The sequence below is a fragment of the Lynx canadensis genome, chromosome E1 (assembly GCF_007474595.2).
Source record: "Lynx canadensis isolate LIC74 chromosome E1, mLynCan4.pri.v2, whole genome shotgun sequence".
Lineage (NCBI taxonomy): Eukaryota > Metazoa > Chordata > Mammalia > Carnivora > Felidae > Lynx > Lynx canadensis.
The window spans coordinates 26,089,443-26,108,723 of record NC_044316.2 but is presented as its reverse complement, the minus strand read 5'-3'; the positions used below and the strand labels follow the sequence as shown (position 1 = coordinate 26,108,723).

The following is a 19,281-nucleotide window of genomic DNA, read 5'->3' as shown; positions in this document are numbered from 1 at the left end:
GCATTACATACATATTCACATGAATGGTGAAATTTTAAATTTTGGTAGTTATTGATAAATTGTGTGCTTTTAATAGAAGTTTATACTTCTAATAGTGTATATTTATACTTCTAATTTTATACATCTTTTAATAGGATATGACACACTGTTGCTAGGACTTATTTTCTCTTATTTTTTGATTAGCATTTATTAATAAAATTTTTTACTTCTAATAATAGATTAGCAAAGGACATTAGCAGATAGTACATGAAAGAAGAAATGCAAGTTACTGTTGAAACTTGTTAGCATGTTCATATAGTATAATAGCAGTGTTAAACCTTGCTAGAATGTATAAAAAAGTCAAAGCAAGAAGATTCTATTTTTTACCTTTAAAATAGGTAAAGATAGAAAAGATAATATTAGTGTTAATAAAGTTATGGGGAGAGGGTAATGTAAAATGCTATATGCTTTTTGGAGGATAATTTGGTGGTATAGTTTTTATGAAACTTAAAACTACTTTGTACTGTTTGGTCTTATAATGCCATATCTAAAATTGTATACTAAGAAAATGTTGAGAAATGTGCATTAAATTGAAATTCTCGTTGAAGCATTATTTATAATATAAAAATTGGTAACAGTCTAAATGCCCAACAATAATGAAACTGGTTTATAACTATTAATTCAATGTACATATGTGGGCAACAATGAAAAACTACTTAGTAATGTGAGAAAATATTTCTGATAGGATTTTTAGTCAGATGGAGAGAAAAAAATGATTCTGGTTTTATAAAAAATTTATTGTGGCTTTATTTTTTGTGGCTAAATTGTTAATAATCCTTGATGCCTGGGGAAAATTTGCTTTGTTCTCATTGTTTAAATATTAGATCACATTGTAGAATTGTATTCATATGTACATATGAATATAAGAATTATGAAATGAAACATATCAAATGTTACTGATACATTCTTTGTATGGTAGATTTATAGATAATTTAGTGAGTTTTTTGGTACTGTTTTATTTTCCAAATATTTTGTAGTGAACACTATTTTTTTCCCCCTAAGACATCCCTCCTTCCCTTTCTCCTTTTTTCCTTTCTTTTTCCTTACATATATTTGATTAAGTAATACTCTCTCATGGCTTAACTGAAAACTATAAAAGTATCTATAGAGAAAAATCTCTCTCGCTCCTGTCTCCAAGTCACTTAGCTGTCGTCTTTGAAAGCAACCAGTGATACCATTGTTCTTGTATATCCTTCAAGAAATATTTTTGCCTAAAATCACTTTATTTTTTTTTTAATGTTTATTTATTTTTGAGAAAGAGAAACAGACTCTGAGTAGGGAAGGGGCAGAGAGAGAGGGAGACAAAGAATTCAAAGCAGTCTCTAGGCACTGAGCTGTCAGCACACAGCCTGATGCGGGGCTCAAACTCATGAACTGTGAGATTATGACTTGAGCTGAAGTTGGACGCTTAACTGACTGAGCCTCCTAGGCTCCCCAGTATCAGTTTAATCAGAACAATGGTACAACAAACATAATTTAAAATTTTTTCTTTTTTCAGGTTAATTTGGAGTATCTAGAGCTATACTGATCTGGAGCTCTGAGTCGACCATTACAGTTGTTTTTTTTTAATTTACTTTATTTTTTTTTATGTTTTTATGTTTTTTTAAATGTATTTATTTTGAGAGAGAGAGTACAAATGAGGGAGGGGCAGAGAGAGAAGGAGAGAGAGAATCCCAAGCTAATAGTGCATAGCCTGATGCAGGGCTCAGTCTCACAAACTGAGATCATGACCTGAGCTGAAATCAAGACTGAGCCACCCAGGTGCCCCAACTAATATTTTTTCTTTGAAATGGTTGTGATTGTGGGTATGGTATCATTTCTCCTGTATGTGGCTTTAATGATGTTCTGAAAATTCTGAGATAAACTTGTTTTATTCCTTTGTTGCAATGTTGATTCGTATTTCAGTTATGCATATTTGTTTTTAGGGCAAATCCTGCTATTTTTATCATGGCGTACATAAAATTAGTGATCAACACACATTACAGACTCTGGAAGGGATGTGCAAAGCCTGGGATATAGAAGAACTTGTCAGCTTGGGAAAAAAACTAAAGGCATGTCCGTATTACACAGCACGGGAACTAATAGAAGATGCTCACATAGTATTTTGTCCCTACAACTATCTTCTAGATGCACAAATAAGGGAAAGTGTGAGTAGCTATATGAAAATTCAAACTTTTCTCCCACTTACTGGAATATAAGTGATCAATATGAAAGCTTTTAGATGTTTCACTTTTTTTTTTTGCTTTATATTTATGTACATATATAAATAGAGTACTGAAAACAATCTGAGGTGTATTAAAAACTGAATTTTAGAACTTGTCATTTTAATGTCCAAAGTAGTAAATATTTTGAAATGGGATTATAGCACAGGTTTTCAACCTTGATAGTATTGACATTTTGGATTTGATGATTCTTTGTTGTCGTGGTTTATCTTGCACACTGTAGGATGCTTAGCAGCATCTCTGGTTTTATCCTCTAGACACCAGTAGCATCCTTAGAGCTGTCACAATCAAAAATGTCTCCTGATGTTGCCAAGTATACGGGTGGGGAGGGCAGGTAGGAGCAGAGTTATCCCCATTTGAGGCCCATTGATAACTATCACTCCTTCCATTTATGAATAATCAGAATTATTTTAAAACATTCATCTGAAGAATCTATAGTTTGAAGAATTTGTGGGGAGAATATGTATAACATGCAAATTATGCTTTGTGAGCTTTTGATAAATGAAATTTGGATATAGCATTTGTGTTTATTTGCATGGTTCTTCTTAGAAACATCCAGTTGTTACAGTATAAGAGAAAAAGTGAATAACTTAGTATATTCAATTATTATTCTTCTCTTTAGATCTGACTACTTACTAACTTCCTATTTAAGCTTAAAATTAATAGGCATTATGTTTACTATCTCTACTGTCCTACCTCTTATTTGGTTGCCTCTTATCTAGACCCTTTCCTCTGAGCCACTGTACATATCAATGGCATGTCAGTCTTTCTAATATTACTTTTATTACATCGTTCTGTGGCTTGAAAATCTATTGCACTCTTGGCTCATGGGATAAAGTCCATATTTCTTAAGCTTACTCTCAAAATGTTCAATAGTCTGGCTTGAATCTGCCTTTTCAGACATCTCTGCTACAAACTTCCAACTTGAACCCTACAAAAATTACCTCATACCCCCCTGAGGACACCTTATTCTTTCCTATATCTCTGCTTTTGATGATGCCTATATTGAAATGCCCTACTCCCTTTGTCTATACAAATCCAAATTCTACTCCTTTTTTAAACCCCAATATATTTCCTACTCTTCCATGGTTCTTTTTCAGTCATCGTCAACCCTCTGTATATTTTTTCTTCAGAATAACTCACTGGTAATTGCTTTGTACATTTCTTTCTATTAGCCAGGACTCTTTCAGTTGCAAGTGATACAAATCCAGCTTCACCAGAACTTAAGAAAAAAATACTTGGCTGACTTTATTGCGATGGCTTTATTCTCAGGCAGGTTCTTTCTAGTGGAAACAAAGATAACCACAAGCAGCCACCTAACCTGGAAAAAAAGAACATCATCTCCTATTCATCACCCCAGATTTCTCTGGTTGGCCTACCTTGAATCCCACCTCCATTCTTTTTTTTTTTTTTTAATTTTTTTTTTAATGTTTATTTTTGAAAGAGAGACAGAGTGTGAGTGGGGGAGGGACAGAGAGAGAGGAAGACACAGAATCTGAAGCGGGCTCCAGGCTCTGAGCTGTCAGGACAGAGCCCAACACGGGGCTCAAACTCATGAACTGCAAGATAATGACCTGAGCTGAAGTCCAACACTTAACCGGCTGAGCCACCTAGGCGCCCTCCCCATCTCCATTCTTAAACCTGTGACCACAGAGGGATGGAATACTTTATTTAATTGATAAGCCTGAATTCTATGTTGTGAGAGTGGTGATATCCCTTGATTAACAGATTAATAGGTCTATCAACATCACATCAGAATTGGGGAAGAACAATTCTCAAAATGAAGGGTTGTAAGAAAGTCTAAAATGAAATAGATACATGCTATATTATATTAACATTTTGAGAGTCTTTTGAATCTTGTATTTTAGTTTAAAAAAAATTTTTTTTACTCTGCTTTTAACATTATATTGGAGATTCCCTCATAGTGAGATTTTTATACCCCTTTGTGTGGCCAGCTGTACTTTAATCCAGGCTCACATAACACATATTTTCATAGTGAAAAATGGGAACCGGTAATGTTGAGTTGATACTTGTTAGCCTTAGTGTTTCAAATGTTTTAAGACCTAGAATCAGTTGCTTATATAATTACCCTTGTTATTGGTCTGTCATGCAAAGTTTTAAATGAAATATCTTGCCTACTGCTGTTAAATCCATTTTGCTGAATGTTTTACAGGAAAATTCTTTTGTCTTATAGATGGATATCAATCTGAAAGAACAGATTGTCATTTTAGATGAAGCTCATAACATTGAGGACTGTGCTCGGGAGTCAGCGAGTTACAGTGTAACAGAAGTTCAACTTTGGTTTGCTCGAGATGAATTAGATACTATGGTCAACAATAATATAAGGAAGAAAGACCATGAACCCCTACGAGCTGTGTGCTATAGCCTAATTAAGTAAGAACATTTGTCTGTCATTTATACTGCCTATGTATTAACAACATGTTTCATTATGCCATAGTATTTTATAATTACTAACTTTGACCAGGCTACTTGGGAAATGGATTGTTCCTTGCCAGTTAAACTTTTAGAAATATGCCAGTCCGAACTTTTGTCTTGTTGAAAAGAATATGATAAACCAATTGATTTTTAAATTGATCATTGTGAATATTATTTCTAATTTAACGGAATAATTTAATAGCCCCATATTTGATGTATAAAGGACATTGAGCTGACAATAAACTAAACATGGTTTTAATTAACATATTTTAAATTTTTAATTTTTTTTAATGTTTATTTTTGAGACAGAGAGAGACAGAGCATGAGTGGTGGGGGTGGGGGAGCAGAGAGAGGGAGACACAGAATCCAAAGCAGGCTCCAGGCTCTGAGTTGTCAGCACAGAGCCCAACGTGGGGCTTAAACTCACAGACCATGAGATCATGACCTGAGCCACAGTCATATGCTTAACCTACTGAGCCACCCAGGTGTCCAACATATTTTAAAATTTTATATTATGGCTTTAATTTATTGCTTTATCTTCCAGTTTGAGTAAGATTCTGATTGGATGAGTTTTAATTAACCAAAATTTCAATACTCTAAAATAATAGATTTGGTAATAATTTTATTAAAATTTATGTTAAATTCCTTTTTATTAGATATTAGGTTGTTGATCTAGAATCTCTTTATCTTAGACCTTGATACTATGTCCCATTCCATTTACTGCCGCGTTTTTCTTTTCTTGTTTCTTTGTTTCTTTTTCTTTCTTTCTTTCTTTCTTTCTTTCTTTCTTTCTTTCTTTCTTTCTTTCTTTCTTTCTTCCGTTCTTTTCATAAGTTTATTTATTTGGAGAGAGAGAGAGAGCACACATGTGAGCCAGGGAGGGGGCAGAGAGAGGAGAGAGACAGTCCCAAGCAGACTCTGTGACTGCATGGAACCCTACTTGGGGATCAGTGCCACAAACCATGAGATCATGACCTGAGTCAAAATGAAGAGTCGGATGCTTAGCTGACTGAGTCACCCAGGCTCCCCCTGCAGCACTTTTCTTTTCCCTCACAGTATACTTCAAAAATTTTTTGAATGTTGGGGTGCCTGCTTGCATGCATGCTTTCTCCCTCTCAAAATAAACTTTAAAAAAGTGTTTAAAATTTTTTGAATGTTGTACAGTCTCATATTTGAACATAAAAGGTATACAAATTTATGTTGTAAAAACTCCTTCCCACTCTGTTCTCTATCTGCTTAGTTTCTCTCCTCCTGAACAAGTTTATCTGTCGTTCAGTCCATATTTATGAGCAATTCAGTGCATATATGAAGCAATATACTTTCCCCTTTCTCTCCTTTTTATCCAAATGATAGCATACTATACTTCCATTTTTTGTCTTCTCCATTTTAAGCATAAAAATATGTTATTTTATTTTATTTTATTTTTTTTTAATTTTTTGTTTCAACGTTTATTTATTTTGGGGACAAAGAGAGACAGAGCATGAACGGGGCAGGGGCAGAGAGAGAGGGAGACACAGAATCGGAAACAGGCTCCAGGCTCTGAGCCATCAGCCCAGAGCCTGACGCGGGGCTCGAACTCACGGACCGCGAGATCGTGACCTGGCTGAAGTCGGACGCTCAACCGACTGCGCCACCCAGGCGCCCCAAAAATATGTTATTTTTAAGCCCTTTTATTGGGGTACACAAAGCTGTAAATATTTAATGTATACACTTGATGAGTTTTCAGATAAGTATTCATCCATGAAACTGTCACCACAATTTTGCCATAAACATATCGCCTCTGAAAGTTTCCTTTGCCCTCTTTTATTTTTTTATGATATGAACACTTAATGTAAGATCTACCCTCTTAGCAAATATTTAAGTATATAGTATAGTATTGTTAACTCTTGGCACTGTACTTTATACATTTGTCTTCCTATATCTTGCCTTTTTTTGCTTAACAATATATTTTGGAGATCTTCCCATATCAAGACTTAGAAAGCTTTCTCAGTTTTAAAAAAATAGTTGCCTAAAATGCCATTGCATGGATGTCCACTAATTTCTTTAGCCTCTAATTAATAGGTACTGAGGTTTATAATCCTATGCTGTTACATTACTGTAATGAATAACTTTGAACATATGTCACATGTTTGGGAAGATATAGGAAAATTCTTAGAAGTGGGATTATTGGGTCAGAGCATAGATCTACATGTAATTTTGATAGATATTTCTAAAACTTACACAATAGGGGAATGGGTAGAATAATTTATACTCCTATGAGCAATATATGAGAGCATGAAAGTTTTTTTCTAGTCAGATGGGTGAAAACTGGTATCCCACTGTAGTTTTTACTTATAGTTCTCTGAATAGGATTGAGATTGAGCATTTTATTTTTTATGTTTATTTATTTATTTTGAGAGAGAGAGAAAATTTGAACAGGGGAAGGGCAGAAAGAGGAGACAGAGAATCCCAAGCAGGCTCTGTGCAGTTAGCAGAGTCAGACTTGGAGCTCAGTCTCACAAACCATGAGGTCATGACCTGAGCTAAAATCAAGAGTCAGATGCTTAACTGAGCCACCCAGCTGCCCCAAGATTAAGCATTTTAAAAGGCCATTTATTTGTTTACTAAAAAAATGTTTTTTAGTGTTTATTTATTTCTGGGAGATTGAGAGAGAGTACGAGCAGAGGAGGGGCAGAGGGAGGGAAACACAGAACCTGAAGCAGGCTTCAGGTTCCAAGCTGTCAGCACAGAGCCTGATGCAGGGCTTGATCCCACAAACTGTGAGATCATGACCTGAGCCGAAGTCAGACACAACCGACTGAGCCACCCAGGCGCGCCTTAATAGGCCATTTATATTTCCTTTCCTGTCGGCTGTCTATTTACCTCTGTGTCCTCTTTTTGTTCTTGTTATGGTTCTTATTGATTTGTACAAGCTCTTTGCGAATTAACCCTTTGCCTGTGATAAGAGTTGCAATATTTTTTCCCCTATTTTGCCATGTGCTTGTGTCTTTCTTTATGGTATTTTTGCCATGTAGCAGTTTGTCATTTTTATTTCACAGCATAATTTGCTGAGTTATCTATAGTAGCTAATTATATTTTCTCACTCCCTGGTCTTTCCTCATTGATCTCTGTTGTGTTGCTGTCTGCAGAATTCTACTAAAACTGTTTTTATCAAGGTCACCATTGATCCATATGTTGCCAAATCCAAAGGTTATTTTTCTGTTATCTTACTCAGCCTGTCAGCAGTGTTCTTTGGGTATTGTTGACTACCACCTCTATGAAAATGTTTTTGGTATGTGTGTGTGTGTGTGTGTGTGTGTATATATATATATATATATATATATATATATATATACATATATATAACAGAGTTGCTCTCTGTCCCTAGTTCCTGGCACAGAGTTTGTAAAACCCTTGTAATTTCCTAAGTGGTAACACTTTTGTGTTAGGAGCATCTTTTGTTCTACTATTTGGTCTTTGACCCCAGTTTCTGACAGAGCTCCTAAATCTCTTGAGACTTCCTGGGTGATAGGATTGTTTTTTATTCCAATGAGGTGATGTTTGGTGGGCTCTTGGATGGAGCTGGTCACTAGAAAGACTAAACTATGATTAGAAACTTAGAACTTTCCGCTCCACCTTCCCTCTGGAAAGGGAGAAGGGTAGAGATTAAGTTAATAATCGATCATGCCTACATGATGACGCCAGGATTCAGAGAGCTTCCAGACTGGTACACACATTTATGTGCTTAGAGCACCCTGCCTTTACTGGGACAGAAGCTCCTGTGCTTAGACCCTTCCAGACTTCTCCCCATATATCTCTTCTTCTGGTTATTTATCTGTATCCTTTATTATATAATAAACTGGTAAACATAAGTGTTTCCTGGAGTTCTGTGAGTTGTTCTAGTAAATGATTAAACCTGAGGAGGGGTCATGGGAACCTCTGATTTATAGCTGGTTGGTCAGAAGTACAAATGACAAGTTGGACTTTTATGCTGGCATCTGAGATGAAGAGGTGGGGAGGACAGTCTAGTGAGGCTGGATGCCTTTGGGGTCTGTGCCAATTCTAACTCCAGTTAGTGTCAGAATTGAATTGAATTATAGGACACCCAGCTAGTGTCTTGAGAATTGCTTGGTGTAAGGAAAGAAGAATGCCACATACATTTAGTGACAGATGTGTCAGAGGTGAAGTAGTAAGGCAGGAGGAGACAACATAGGAGTGTGTTTCCTAGATAGCCTCTATGACACCTGGTTTTCATCTTCCTCACAGTCCATTCTTTCTCAGTTTCTTTTGATAGTTCTTACTCTGTTTGATATGTAAATGTTGAAGTGCCTCAGGATTTGGTCCTGGGACCTCATTTCTTCTCTGTCTCTGCAGTTTGCCTAAATTACATAACCAAGTACCATAGCAGTCCTAGTGACGCCTAAATCTGTGTCTAGCCCAGTCTTTAATAAATCTAGGTTCTAGTCTGTCTCTGGAATGCTATTTTCATATATCCAACTGTACTTTATATGTCTGTTTGGATATGGATATCACATTTCAACTTTACAAAATTCCTTCCTTTTCCTTACCTACTCCCCCCAAATGCTCCCTGTCTTCCTTACCTAAGCAAACATTACCAAGCAGTTCCTCAAATCAGAAATCTGTTGTCCTTAATACTGCCTCACTTCATCTGGTTCATCAGTAAGTTTAATAAATGCCACCTGTACAGTATGTCCCAAATCCTTCAGTCTCCTATCATCTCAGAATCATCTCTCAAGTAGAATTCTGTAACAGCCTCCAACAGTCTCTGTTTTCATTTTTGCCTTTCTCCTCTAATCCAGTCTGGCTTAGAAACTGGAATCATCGTTTAAACACTTAGATTGTCTCTCTCTTATTTACAACCCTTCATTTAAAACCTTCCCAGTGTACTTTTGAATAGAATCCAGATTTCCTAACCCTGGCTTAACCTGACCTGAATACTGCTTATCACTCTTAACATTGATCATGTTATTCTTTTTTGCCCATTGTGTTGCAACTTTATATTGGCTTTTTGTCAGATCCTTAAATAAGTAAAATTTGTTAACCACTTCAGGATCTTTGCACTAGCTGTTCTTTCTGTTTGGAATACTACCCCCCCCCACCCCCCCCACCCCCCCCCGATCCTTTCATGATTGGGTACTTTTTGCATTCAGTTGTTAGAATAAATGTTACTTCATGGAGAACTTCTTTGACATTCAAATTAAAATAGCAATTAGATTACATTATATCCTATATCACTACATTTATCCTATATCATTACTTTATCCTGTATTTTCATTGTATCACACTTTTCACTATCTGATATTTTCTTGTTTCATGTATATGTTTCTAAGTTTATTTCTCCCTTTGTAGAATGTAATTTCTATGAGAATGAGGATCTTGCCTATTTTATTTTCTGCTGTATTTCCAGTACCCAGTACAGTATGTGACTGTATAATAATATAGACATTTAAGCACTGGCTGAATATAAAAATGTGTGTATTTACATACAAATGAATATATTTTCTAGTAACTCCCTTTTGGTGTTAATATGTAACACCTTAATTTCTTTATTAGATTGTTTTGTATTTCCTTTATGTGCATTTGGGATATGCTACGACCTGGCTGTCAGTTGGAGAGATAGTCAATTAAGCAGTGTGAATCCACAAAACACAATTGGGAAATCACCTACATGTTTCTCTTTTCTGAATAAAAACTTACTTTTTAGCTATATAAATGTTTATTTTGCAATATGAGACATGCATGCATCTTAAAAGATGTCTTAATCCGCATTTGTGTTCTAAGAGCTTCAAGGAATATGATCAATATATCACAGTTCTCTTTGTTTTATTGAAATAGTGCACATAAGGATAATACTGATTGATGGAATTGTTTTATTTTAGTTGGTTAGAAGCAAACTCTGAACATCTTGTGGAAAGGGATTATGAATCATCCTGTAAAATATGGAGTGGAAGGGAAATGCTCTTAAATTTACACAAAATGGGTATCACCACTGCTACTTTTCCCATTTTGCAGGTAAGACTTTTTTCTATCTGTGACATTTATTTAGTGAATGGTTTAATAGTGAATAAATTAATACAGACTAAAAAAAGTAGCAATTTAATTTTTTTAATTTTATTTAAGTTTGATAATTTTTAACTGATAAGTTATTTATAATTCACTTATAATTAATAACTGATCATTATTATTTATGGATGAAAAAGTAGCATTATTTAGTGTGAAAGAAATAAGGCTTAACGGAATGAATTGCTTTATTCCAGTCTAAAACAAGTCAATATGTTTAGGTTGTAATAAAAGTTATTTTGTCAGTTATACAAGTTAAAAATTTAGAAAATAAAAAGGTAAATTCATTTTTTGTTCTCCTTAATTTAGTTAGAGGTTATAAACCTGGGGGATCATGAGTGGGCTGGGGGAGTCTGTGAATCTTACGAAATTGTATGCAAAATTTTATGAGTATGCACTTCTGTACTTTTTTCTAGTGGAGGCTTCATAACTTCTATTCTGAAAGAGGTTGTTCCCCCCCCCAGATAAGAATGTTTTTATCATTTTTGTTCTTAATTACTTATTTAAATTAATAGATTGTTTTTTAATTTTTTAAAAAAATCTTTATTTATTTTTGAGAGAGAGACAGAGTGTGAGCAGGGGAGGAGCAGAGAGAGAGGGAGACACAGAATCCGAAGTAGGCTCCAGGCCCTGAGCTGTCAGCACAGAGCCTGATGTGGGGCTCGAACTCACGAACCGTGAGATCATGACCTGAGCCAAAGTCGTACGTTCAACCGACTGAGCCACCCAGGCGCCCCAGTAGATGTTGCTTTTAAGAGTGGTTGTTTTAGGTTTACAGAACAATTGAGCAGAAAGGACAGAATTTTCATATTCCCCTAACCCTAGCCACACGCACGCGCATGCACACAGGCACGCATACACACACACACACACACACACACACACGCACACACACACACACACGCACACTCATACACTACAGTTTCTATTATTAACAGCTTGCAATTGTATAGTACATTTGTTACAATTGAACCAATATTGTTACATTATTATTAACTGAAGTCCATAGTTTACATTGGGGTTCACGGAGTTCTGAGTTTTGATGTAAACAAAGTCATGTATCTACTCTTACAATATCATACAGAATGTTTTCACTGCCTTAAGAATATTCTGTGCTATACTTCTTAATTCATCCTTTCACCACATCTCATTTGCCCTCCTGAACCTCTAGCAACCACTGATTTTTTTTCAACCGACTCCATAGATTTGCCTTTTCCAGAATGTCATTTAGTTGGAATCATACTCAGGTTCCTTCATGTCTTTTTGTGGCTTGATGCTTGTTTCTTTTTATTGCTAAACAATATTCACTGCATGTATACACACTGTTTGTTTATCCATTCACCTACTGTAGGATATATTGGTGACTACCAAATTTGGGAAATTCTGAATAAAGCTCTTATAAATACTTGTGTGCATATTTTTATATGGACATGCTTTCTTCTCACTTGTGTAAATAGTAAATACTTAGGACAATTGCTGAATTATATGGTAAGACCATTTTTAGCTGTGTAAGAAACTGCTGTCTTCCAAAGTGGCTGTGCCATTTTATATTCCCATCATCAGTGAATGAGGGTTCTTGTTATTCTATATCCTTGCCAATATTAGGTATTGTCAGTGGTTTGAATGTTACCCATTCTAATGGATATGTAGTAGTATCTTATTACTGTTTTAGTGTACAATTCCCTAATGACATTTGATGTGGAACATCTTTTCACATGCTTATGTGCCATCTATATATCTTATTTGGGGTGAGATGTCTCTTCAGATCTTTGCCTACTTTTCAGTTGGGTTCTTTGTCTTCCTGTTGTTGAGTTTTAAGTGTTCTCTGTATATTTGGTATACAAGTCCTTCATCAAATATATGTTTGTAGATGTATTCTTCCAGTCTGTGGCTTGTCTTTTCATTCTATTAACAGTGTCTTTTATAGAACTTTTTTACTTTTAATAAAGTTCAACTTAACAATTTTTTCTTTGACAGATCATGCTCTTGATATTGTATCTAAAAACTCCCCACCAAACCCAAAGCCACCTAGATTTTCTTGTCTTTTTCTTCTAGAAATTTTATAGTTTTGCATTTTACATTTAGGTCTGTGATCCACTTTGAGTTAATTTTTGTGTAGTATAGAAGGTCTGTATCTAGATTCATTTCTTTGCATGTAGGTGTCCAATTATTCTATCACCATTTGTTGAAAAGGCCATCCTTTCTCCATTGGATTATATTTGCTCCTTTGTTAAAGATCAGTTGACTGTATTATTATGGGTCCTTTTTTCGGCTCTATTCTTTTCCATTGATTGATATGTCTGTTCCTTCACTAATACCACACTATCAATTGCTATAGATTTATAGTAAGTCTTGAAGTCAGGTAGTGTCAGTTCTCTGATTTTGTTCAGTATTGTATTGATTATTCTGGTTTTTTTCTTTCCAAATAAACTTTAGAGTCAGTTTGTCAGTATCCACAAAGTAACTTTCTGGGATTTTCATTGAAATTGCATTGAATCTACAGATCAAATTAGGAAGAACTGACAGCTGAACAATATTGAGTCTTTCTATCTATGAATAGGAAGTATCTCTTCGTTTGTTCAGATCTTTGATTTCTTTTATCGGAGTTTTGTAATTTTCCTCATTTGGATTTGAAGAGGTCTTTGAACCAAACAGATAGGAACTATGGCTAGCATGATAACCACTAGCATATGAGCATATGAGCATTAAAAATGTATTTTAATTAGATGATATTTATACTTTTTGCCCTGCTTTTAAAATGCAATATGGTATCATAAATATTGTCCATATTGTGACATCTTTTCATGACTGTTTTGCATAAACTTTGCATTTTAAAGGTTCATATCAACAGTGAAATGAATTAATTGTGAGATATTCATATAGTAGAATATTAGACAGCAATTTAAAAAATGAAACACTTCCACTATGCAAATGAACCACTGAGATATTCATATAGTAGAATATTAGACAGCAATTTAAAAAATGAACCACTGCCACTATGCAAATGAACCACTGCCACTTGCAGGCATAATGTTGAATAAAAGAAACCAGACACAAAAGAGTACAAACTGTATGATTTTATTTTTATGAATTTTAAGAAGAGACAAACATAATTATGTTAGCCAAATTCAGAATACTAGTTGCTACTGTGCAACAGTAAGGAGCAATTTGGGCTGAGAGGAGCAAAATGGAACCATCTGGGATTCAAAAAATGTTTTGTTTCCTTAGTGAGTGTTGGTTACGTGTGTGTGTGTGTTTAGGGAGCTGTATACTTAAGACTAGTGCATTCTATGTATTATACGTTAATTTTAAAAAGGTACAAATAAAATATATGTCAAGGAAAAATTAGGAAAGTACAAAGACATGGAAAGGAAAAAGAAAACAAAGGAAAAGGAAAAACTACCAAACATGATCACTATTAACTTTTGGATTTATGACCATCTCTCTTATTCTATGCATATATCCTTAACATAAATAGATTTCTGATATGATAAATGTTTCTTTATAGCCTCTTTTGACTTAACAGTGTACTATGAGTACTTTACTATTTTAATAAAGATTTTTTCACATGAGTTTTAATTGCCGTGTAGCATTTTTGTGAGTACACATATTCTAAATTACTTGATAATCTGTCATTTGAAATATAAGTTGTTGCCAGTTTTCCAAGGATAAGAAACAATTCTGCCGTGAACATCCTTGAAAATGTATCTTTGTATACATTGCTATTCCTTTATATATTCAAAATACTAATTCTTTGTTGCTTATTGCATTGTATGTATATTCTTGTATCTATGGTTTATTTATAGAGTATTTTTCTAAGTGTTTTTTATTTTAGTGCATTCAAATTTATCAGTGTTTTCTTTTATGAATTGTATTTGAGTTTAGTTTTAGCAGTCTTTCCATATCTTGTGGTACATTTTCTAAAAGTGTTACTATTTTTTTAATAAAGGTTTTTAATTAGCCTAGGATTCATTTTTGTTTATATTGTGAGGTTAGGAATCCATTTTATTTCCTCTATGGATAATTTTCACAGCATCATTTACTAAATAATCCATCCATTTTCCTCTGATTTATAATGACACTTCTGCCTTTATATCTAATTTTCTCTTATTTGTGAATTAATTTCTGGACTTTGTTCTATGATTCTGTTTATCTAAACTGTCATATTTGTTGATTACTCTGGCATTAGAAAAATATTGATAGTGGTAGGGTGTATCTCCTCTTTGTTCTTTTCCTTTGGGATGATCTCAACTGAATTTTAGAATTAGCTTGTAAATTTCTATGAAAAATCTGTTGGAATTTTGATTGGAATTGCAATGAGTTTATGGATTAATTTATAAAGAATTGACATATTTACAATACAGAGTTTTTCTGTTCACAAACAATGTATATTAAGTTCTTCATTTATTATGTCTTATATAACAATAAAGTTTTATGATTTTATTTTTAAAAGTCTTAGGTGTTTTGGGGTAGATTTATTCCTAAGTAAGTTAAAGTTTCTGTATTTTTCACATAGTATATTTTAAAAATTGCATTTTCTAATTGCTAATTGGTGTGTAAAAATGGTAGTTGATTTTTATTTATTTATCTTGTAAGCAACTATGTTGCTAAACTATCTTATAGGTTTGCCTATGGATTCTTAAATTTTCCATGTAATTTTATTGTCTATGGGTAATGACTATTTTCTTTCCAACTCCATCACATTTTATTTCTTTGCTGGCTTCAACTTTTAGAGCATTGTTTATCATGGGCAGTGAAACACATTTTGGTCTTACTGCTACCTAAAAGAGGCTATATTACTAGTGTTACATCATTTAGTAACATGTCTACTGTATTGTTTTAAAATTCTTTTATTTTTATTAACAGCTAGACTGAGATATAATTCACATGCCATAAAATTTGCCATTTTAAAGCATACAATTCAGTGATTTTTAGTATAGTCACAGAGTGACTATGCAACTATCACTGCTATCTAATTTCAGAACATTTTCATCACCTCATAAAGAACTGTGTACCCATTAGCAAGCATTCCCTATTTCCTTCTCCCCCAGCTCCTGGAAACCACTAATTTACATTCTGTTTCTATAGACCTGCCTATTCTAGGCATTTCACATAAATGGAAACATGATATGGTGCTTTTGTGACTGGTATCCTTCATTGTGTATGTTTTCAAGGTTCATCTATGTATGTCGTAACATTCATGAATACTTCATTCCCTTTTTATTACCAAATAATATTCCATTGTATAAATCTACTGCATTTTGTTTATTCATTATCACTTGACACATTTGGGTGGTTTCTATTTTTGTCTATTATAAATAATGCTTTTACCATTCATGTCCAAATTTTTATGTGTACTTATATTTTTAATTCTCTTGGGTATATACTTAGGGGAATTGCCAGGCCATTTGGTAACTCTGTGTTTAACTTTTTTTTTTTAATTTTTCTTAATGTTTATTTTTGAGAGAGACAGAGACAGAGCACAGCAGGGAGGGGCAGAGAGAGAGGGAGACAAAGAATCCAAGGCAGGCTCCAGGCTCTGAGTTATCAGCACAGACCCTGATGTGGGGCTTGAACTCATGAACCGTGAGATCATGACCTGAATTGAAGTCAGATGCTTAACCAACTGAGCCACCCAGGCGCCGTCCCCCCACCCGCCCCCCCCCCTTTAAAAATATATTTTTTTTAATGTTTATTTTTGAGAGAGTTCTGTGTTTAACTTTGAGGAACTGCAATCTGTTTTACAAAGGGGCTGCACCATTTTACAATCCCATCAACAGTGTACAAGGATTCTGATTTCTTTCACATCCTCACTAATACTTGTTATCTCTTCTTATAGGTTTCTAGGGGAAATGAAGTGGTACCTCAGTGTAGTTTAATTTTCATTTCCCTCATAATTCCTTAATGTTGAGCATTTATTCAAGTGCTTAATGTCCATTTATATATCTCCTTTAGAGAAATCTCTATTCAAATTTGTTGCCTACTTTGAAATTGGGTTGTCTTTTATTATTGACTGTAAGTTCTTTATATATTCTGGATATGAACACTGTATTAGATATATGATTTGTAAATTTTTTCCCATTTGATAGGTGCTGTAGGATTTTTATAGTCACATTTTTATTAGGTTAAGGAAATTTCCTTTAATCCTAGCTAGCTAAGAAACTCAACATTGTGATTATTAAATTTTTAGAAGTTAGTTTTTACACAAGTAGCATGTATATAATTTAAAGAGTCAGTACCATCAAGAAAAGCATTCATCTGCCCCACTCCTTCTCAATCCCAATTTTCACTTCCTAGTGGCACTTTGATTTATTTAAAAAAATTTTTTTTAATATTTATTTATTTTTGACAGAGAGAGAGAGAGAGAGAGAGAGAGAGAGCGCGAGCATGAGCGGGGGAGGGGTAGAGAGAGAGGGAGATACAGAATCCGAAGTAGGCTCCAGGCTCCGAGCTGTCAGCACAGAGCCTGATGCGGGCTCGAACCCACAGACCGCGAGATCATGACCTGAGCCGAAGTCTGACACTCAACTGACTGAGCCACCCAGTCGCCCCCCCTAGTGGCACTTTTAACTCTTCTGGTGATTTCTTCTGATATTTAACCCGTTTTCTAAATAACATTTGAGTTCTGCTGCTTTTGAGTTTTCAATTTTAGATATTCTCTATTGACTTCCTATAATGTATGATGATGCATTATCCCCTTTACACACACACACTGTCTCTCCCTTTCAGTCTGTCACACACTCACTCTCTTTTTCCTCTCTCTTTCTACTTTTCCTCTCTTTACTTTTCTCCTCTCTTTATTCTTTCACCATAATTAATATTCGGTGTGTATGTCATTATCGTGTATACATATTATCATAGCTTATGATAGTAACTATCATGTAGCTTACTAGGTTAAATTTGTATACAACTTTATGTGTCCCGTGAAGTAACAATTACTGGTAAATAAATATGCTTAGTTTTCTATTTATCTATAAACCCACTTGTCAATTTTTAGGTAACCTAGGCAGAAGTAGCCTTGGAGTAGTTTCATGATTCAATGTGTAGAATTTCATTCAGTCCATGTGTTTTTAGTACATTGCCTTACCTTCAGTAGTTGAGGATTTTCTGTAGTTTGGGCTTTCTTTCAAAAAAAATTTTTTTTTTTAAGTATAGTTGACACACAACGTTCCATTAGTTTTCACGTATTACATTACTTTCAACCTAGTGATTCAACAAGTCTTTATGTTATGCTATGCTACAATCTTATGCTATTAAAGTACCTTTGACTATTCCCTATTCTGTACCTTTTATCCCTGTGACTTATTCATTCCAAACTGGAAGTCTGTATCTCCCACTCCTCTTCTGGCAAATCATTAGTTTGTACTTTGCATTTATGAGTCTTTGTCTGCTTTTTGTTTGTTTATTCATTTGTTTTGTTTTTGATTCCACATGTAAGTAAAATCATGTAGTATTTGTCTTTCTCTGACTTATGTTCCTTAGCAAAATAGCCTCTAGTCCATCCATGTTGCCACAAATGGTAAGACCTCATTCTTTTCTACGGTTGAGTAGTATTCCATTGTGTGTATATGTACACCACATCTTTATCTGTTCATCTATGTATGGACACTTGGATTGCTACCATATTTTGGCTATTGTAAATATTGCTGCAGTAAACATAGGGGTGCATTTGTCTTTTTGAATTAGTGTTTTCATTTTCTTTGGCTAAATACCCAATAGTGGAATTGCTGGATAATGTATTTCTACTTTTAATATTTTGAGGAGCCTCCATAGTGCTTTCCACATTGGCTGCACCAATTTACATTCCCACCAACAATACAGGAGGGTTCCTTTTTCTCCATATCCTTACCAACACTTTTTTATTTCTTGTCTTTTTGAGTCTAGCCATTCTGACAGGTGTAAAGTGGTATCTCACTGTGGTTTTCATTTATGTTTCCCTAATGATTAGTTGTTGACCATCTTTTCATGTGAGAGTTGGCCATCTGAATGTCTTCTTTGGAAAAATGTCTATTCAGAAGTTCTGTAGTTTTACAGAATAAATTGCCAGTGTTCTGCCAATGTTGGGGAAGAATTGTAGCCTTTATATAAAGTATTGCTGAGGGGACTTGATTTTTAAAAAGAACAGTTGAGGGGCGCCTGGGTGGCTTAGTTGGTTAAGTGTCCACCTTTGGCTCAGGTCATGATCTCACGGCTCATGAATTCGAGCCCTGCGTCGGGCTCTGTGCTGACAGCTCAGAGCCTGGAGCCTGCTTCATGTTCTATGTCTCCCTCTTTCTCTGCCCCTCCCCCACTCAGGCTGTGTCTCTCTGTCTCTCAAAAATAAATAAACATTAAAAAAAATTAACAAAAAAGAAGAAGAATTGAATACTTGTTTTTCGTTAATAATTTGTAGTCCTGAATGTTTTTCCAAGTTAATGTTTTCATTTTTTGTTTCTTTTTCAAAAATCTTTCTATTTGTATCCTTCAATGTTCAGTGGAAACGAATTTTACTCTAGATGTGTATTATTTCAAAATATATCTGAAT

General features: G+C 34.6%; 1 protein-coding gene across 1 annotated transcript in view; it reads left to right on the top strand.

Moving 5' to 3' along the window:
- BRIP1 (BRCA1 interacting protein C-terminal helicase 1) overlaps nt 1–19,281 on the top strand; it is a 196,961-nt gene that overhangs the window by 58,142 nt on the left and 119,538 nt on the right. Inside the window, 3 exon segments of the mRNA XM_032591161.1 lie at nt 1,965–2,186; nt 4,456–4,655; nt 10,577–10,709. Coding sequence (XP_032447052.1) covers nt 1,965–2,186; nt 4,456–4,655; nt 10,577–10,709 — 555 coding nt within the window.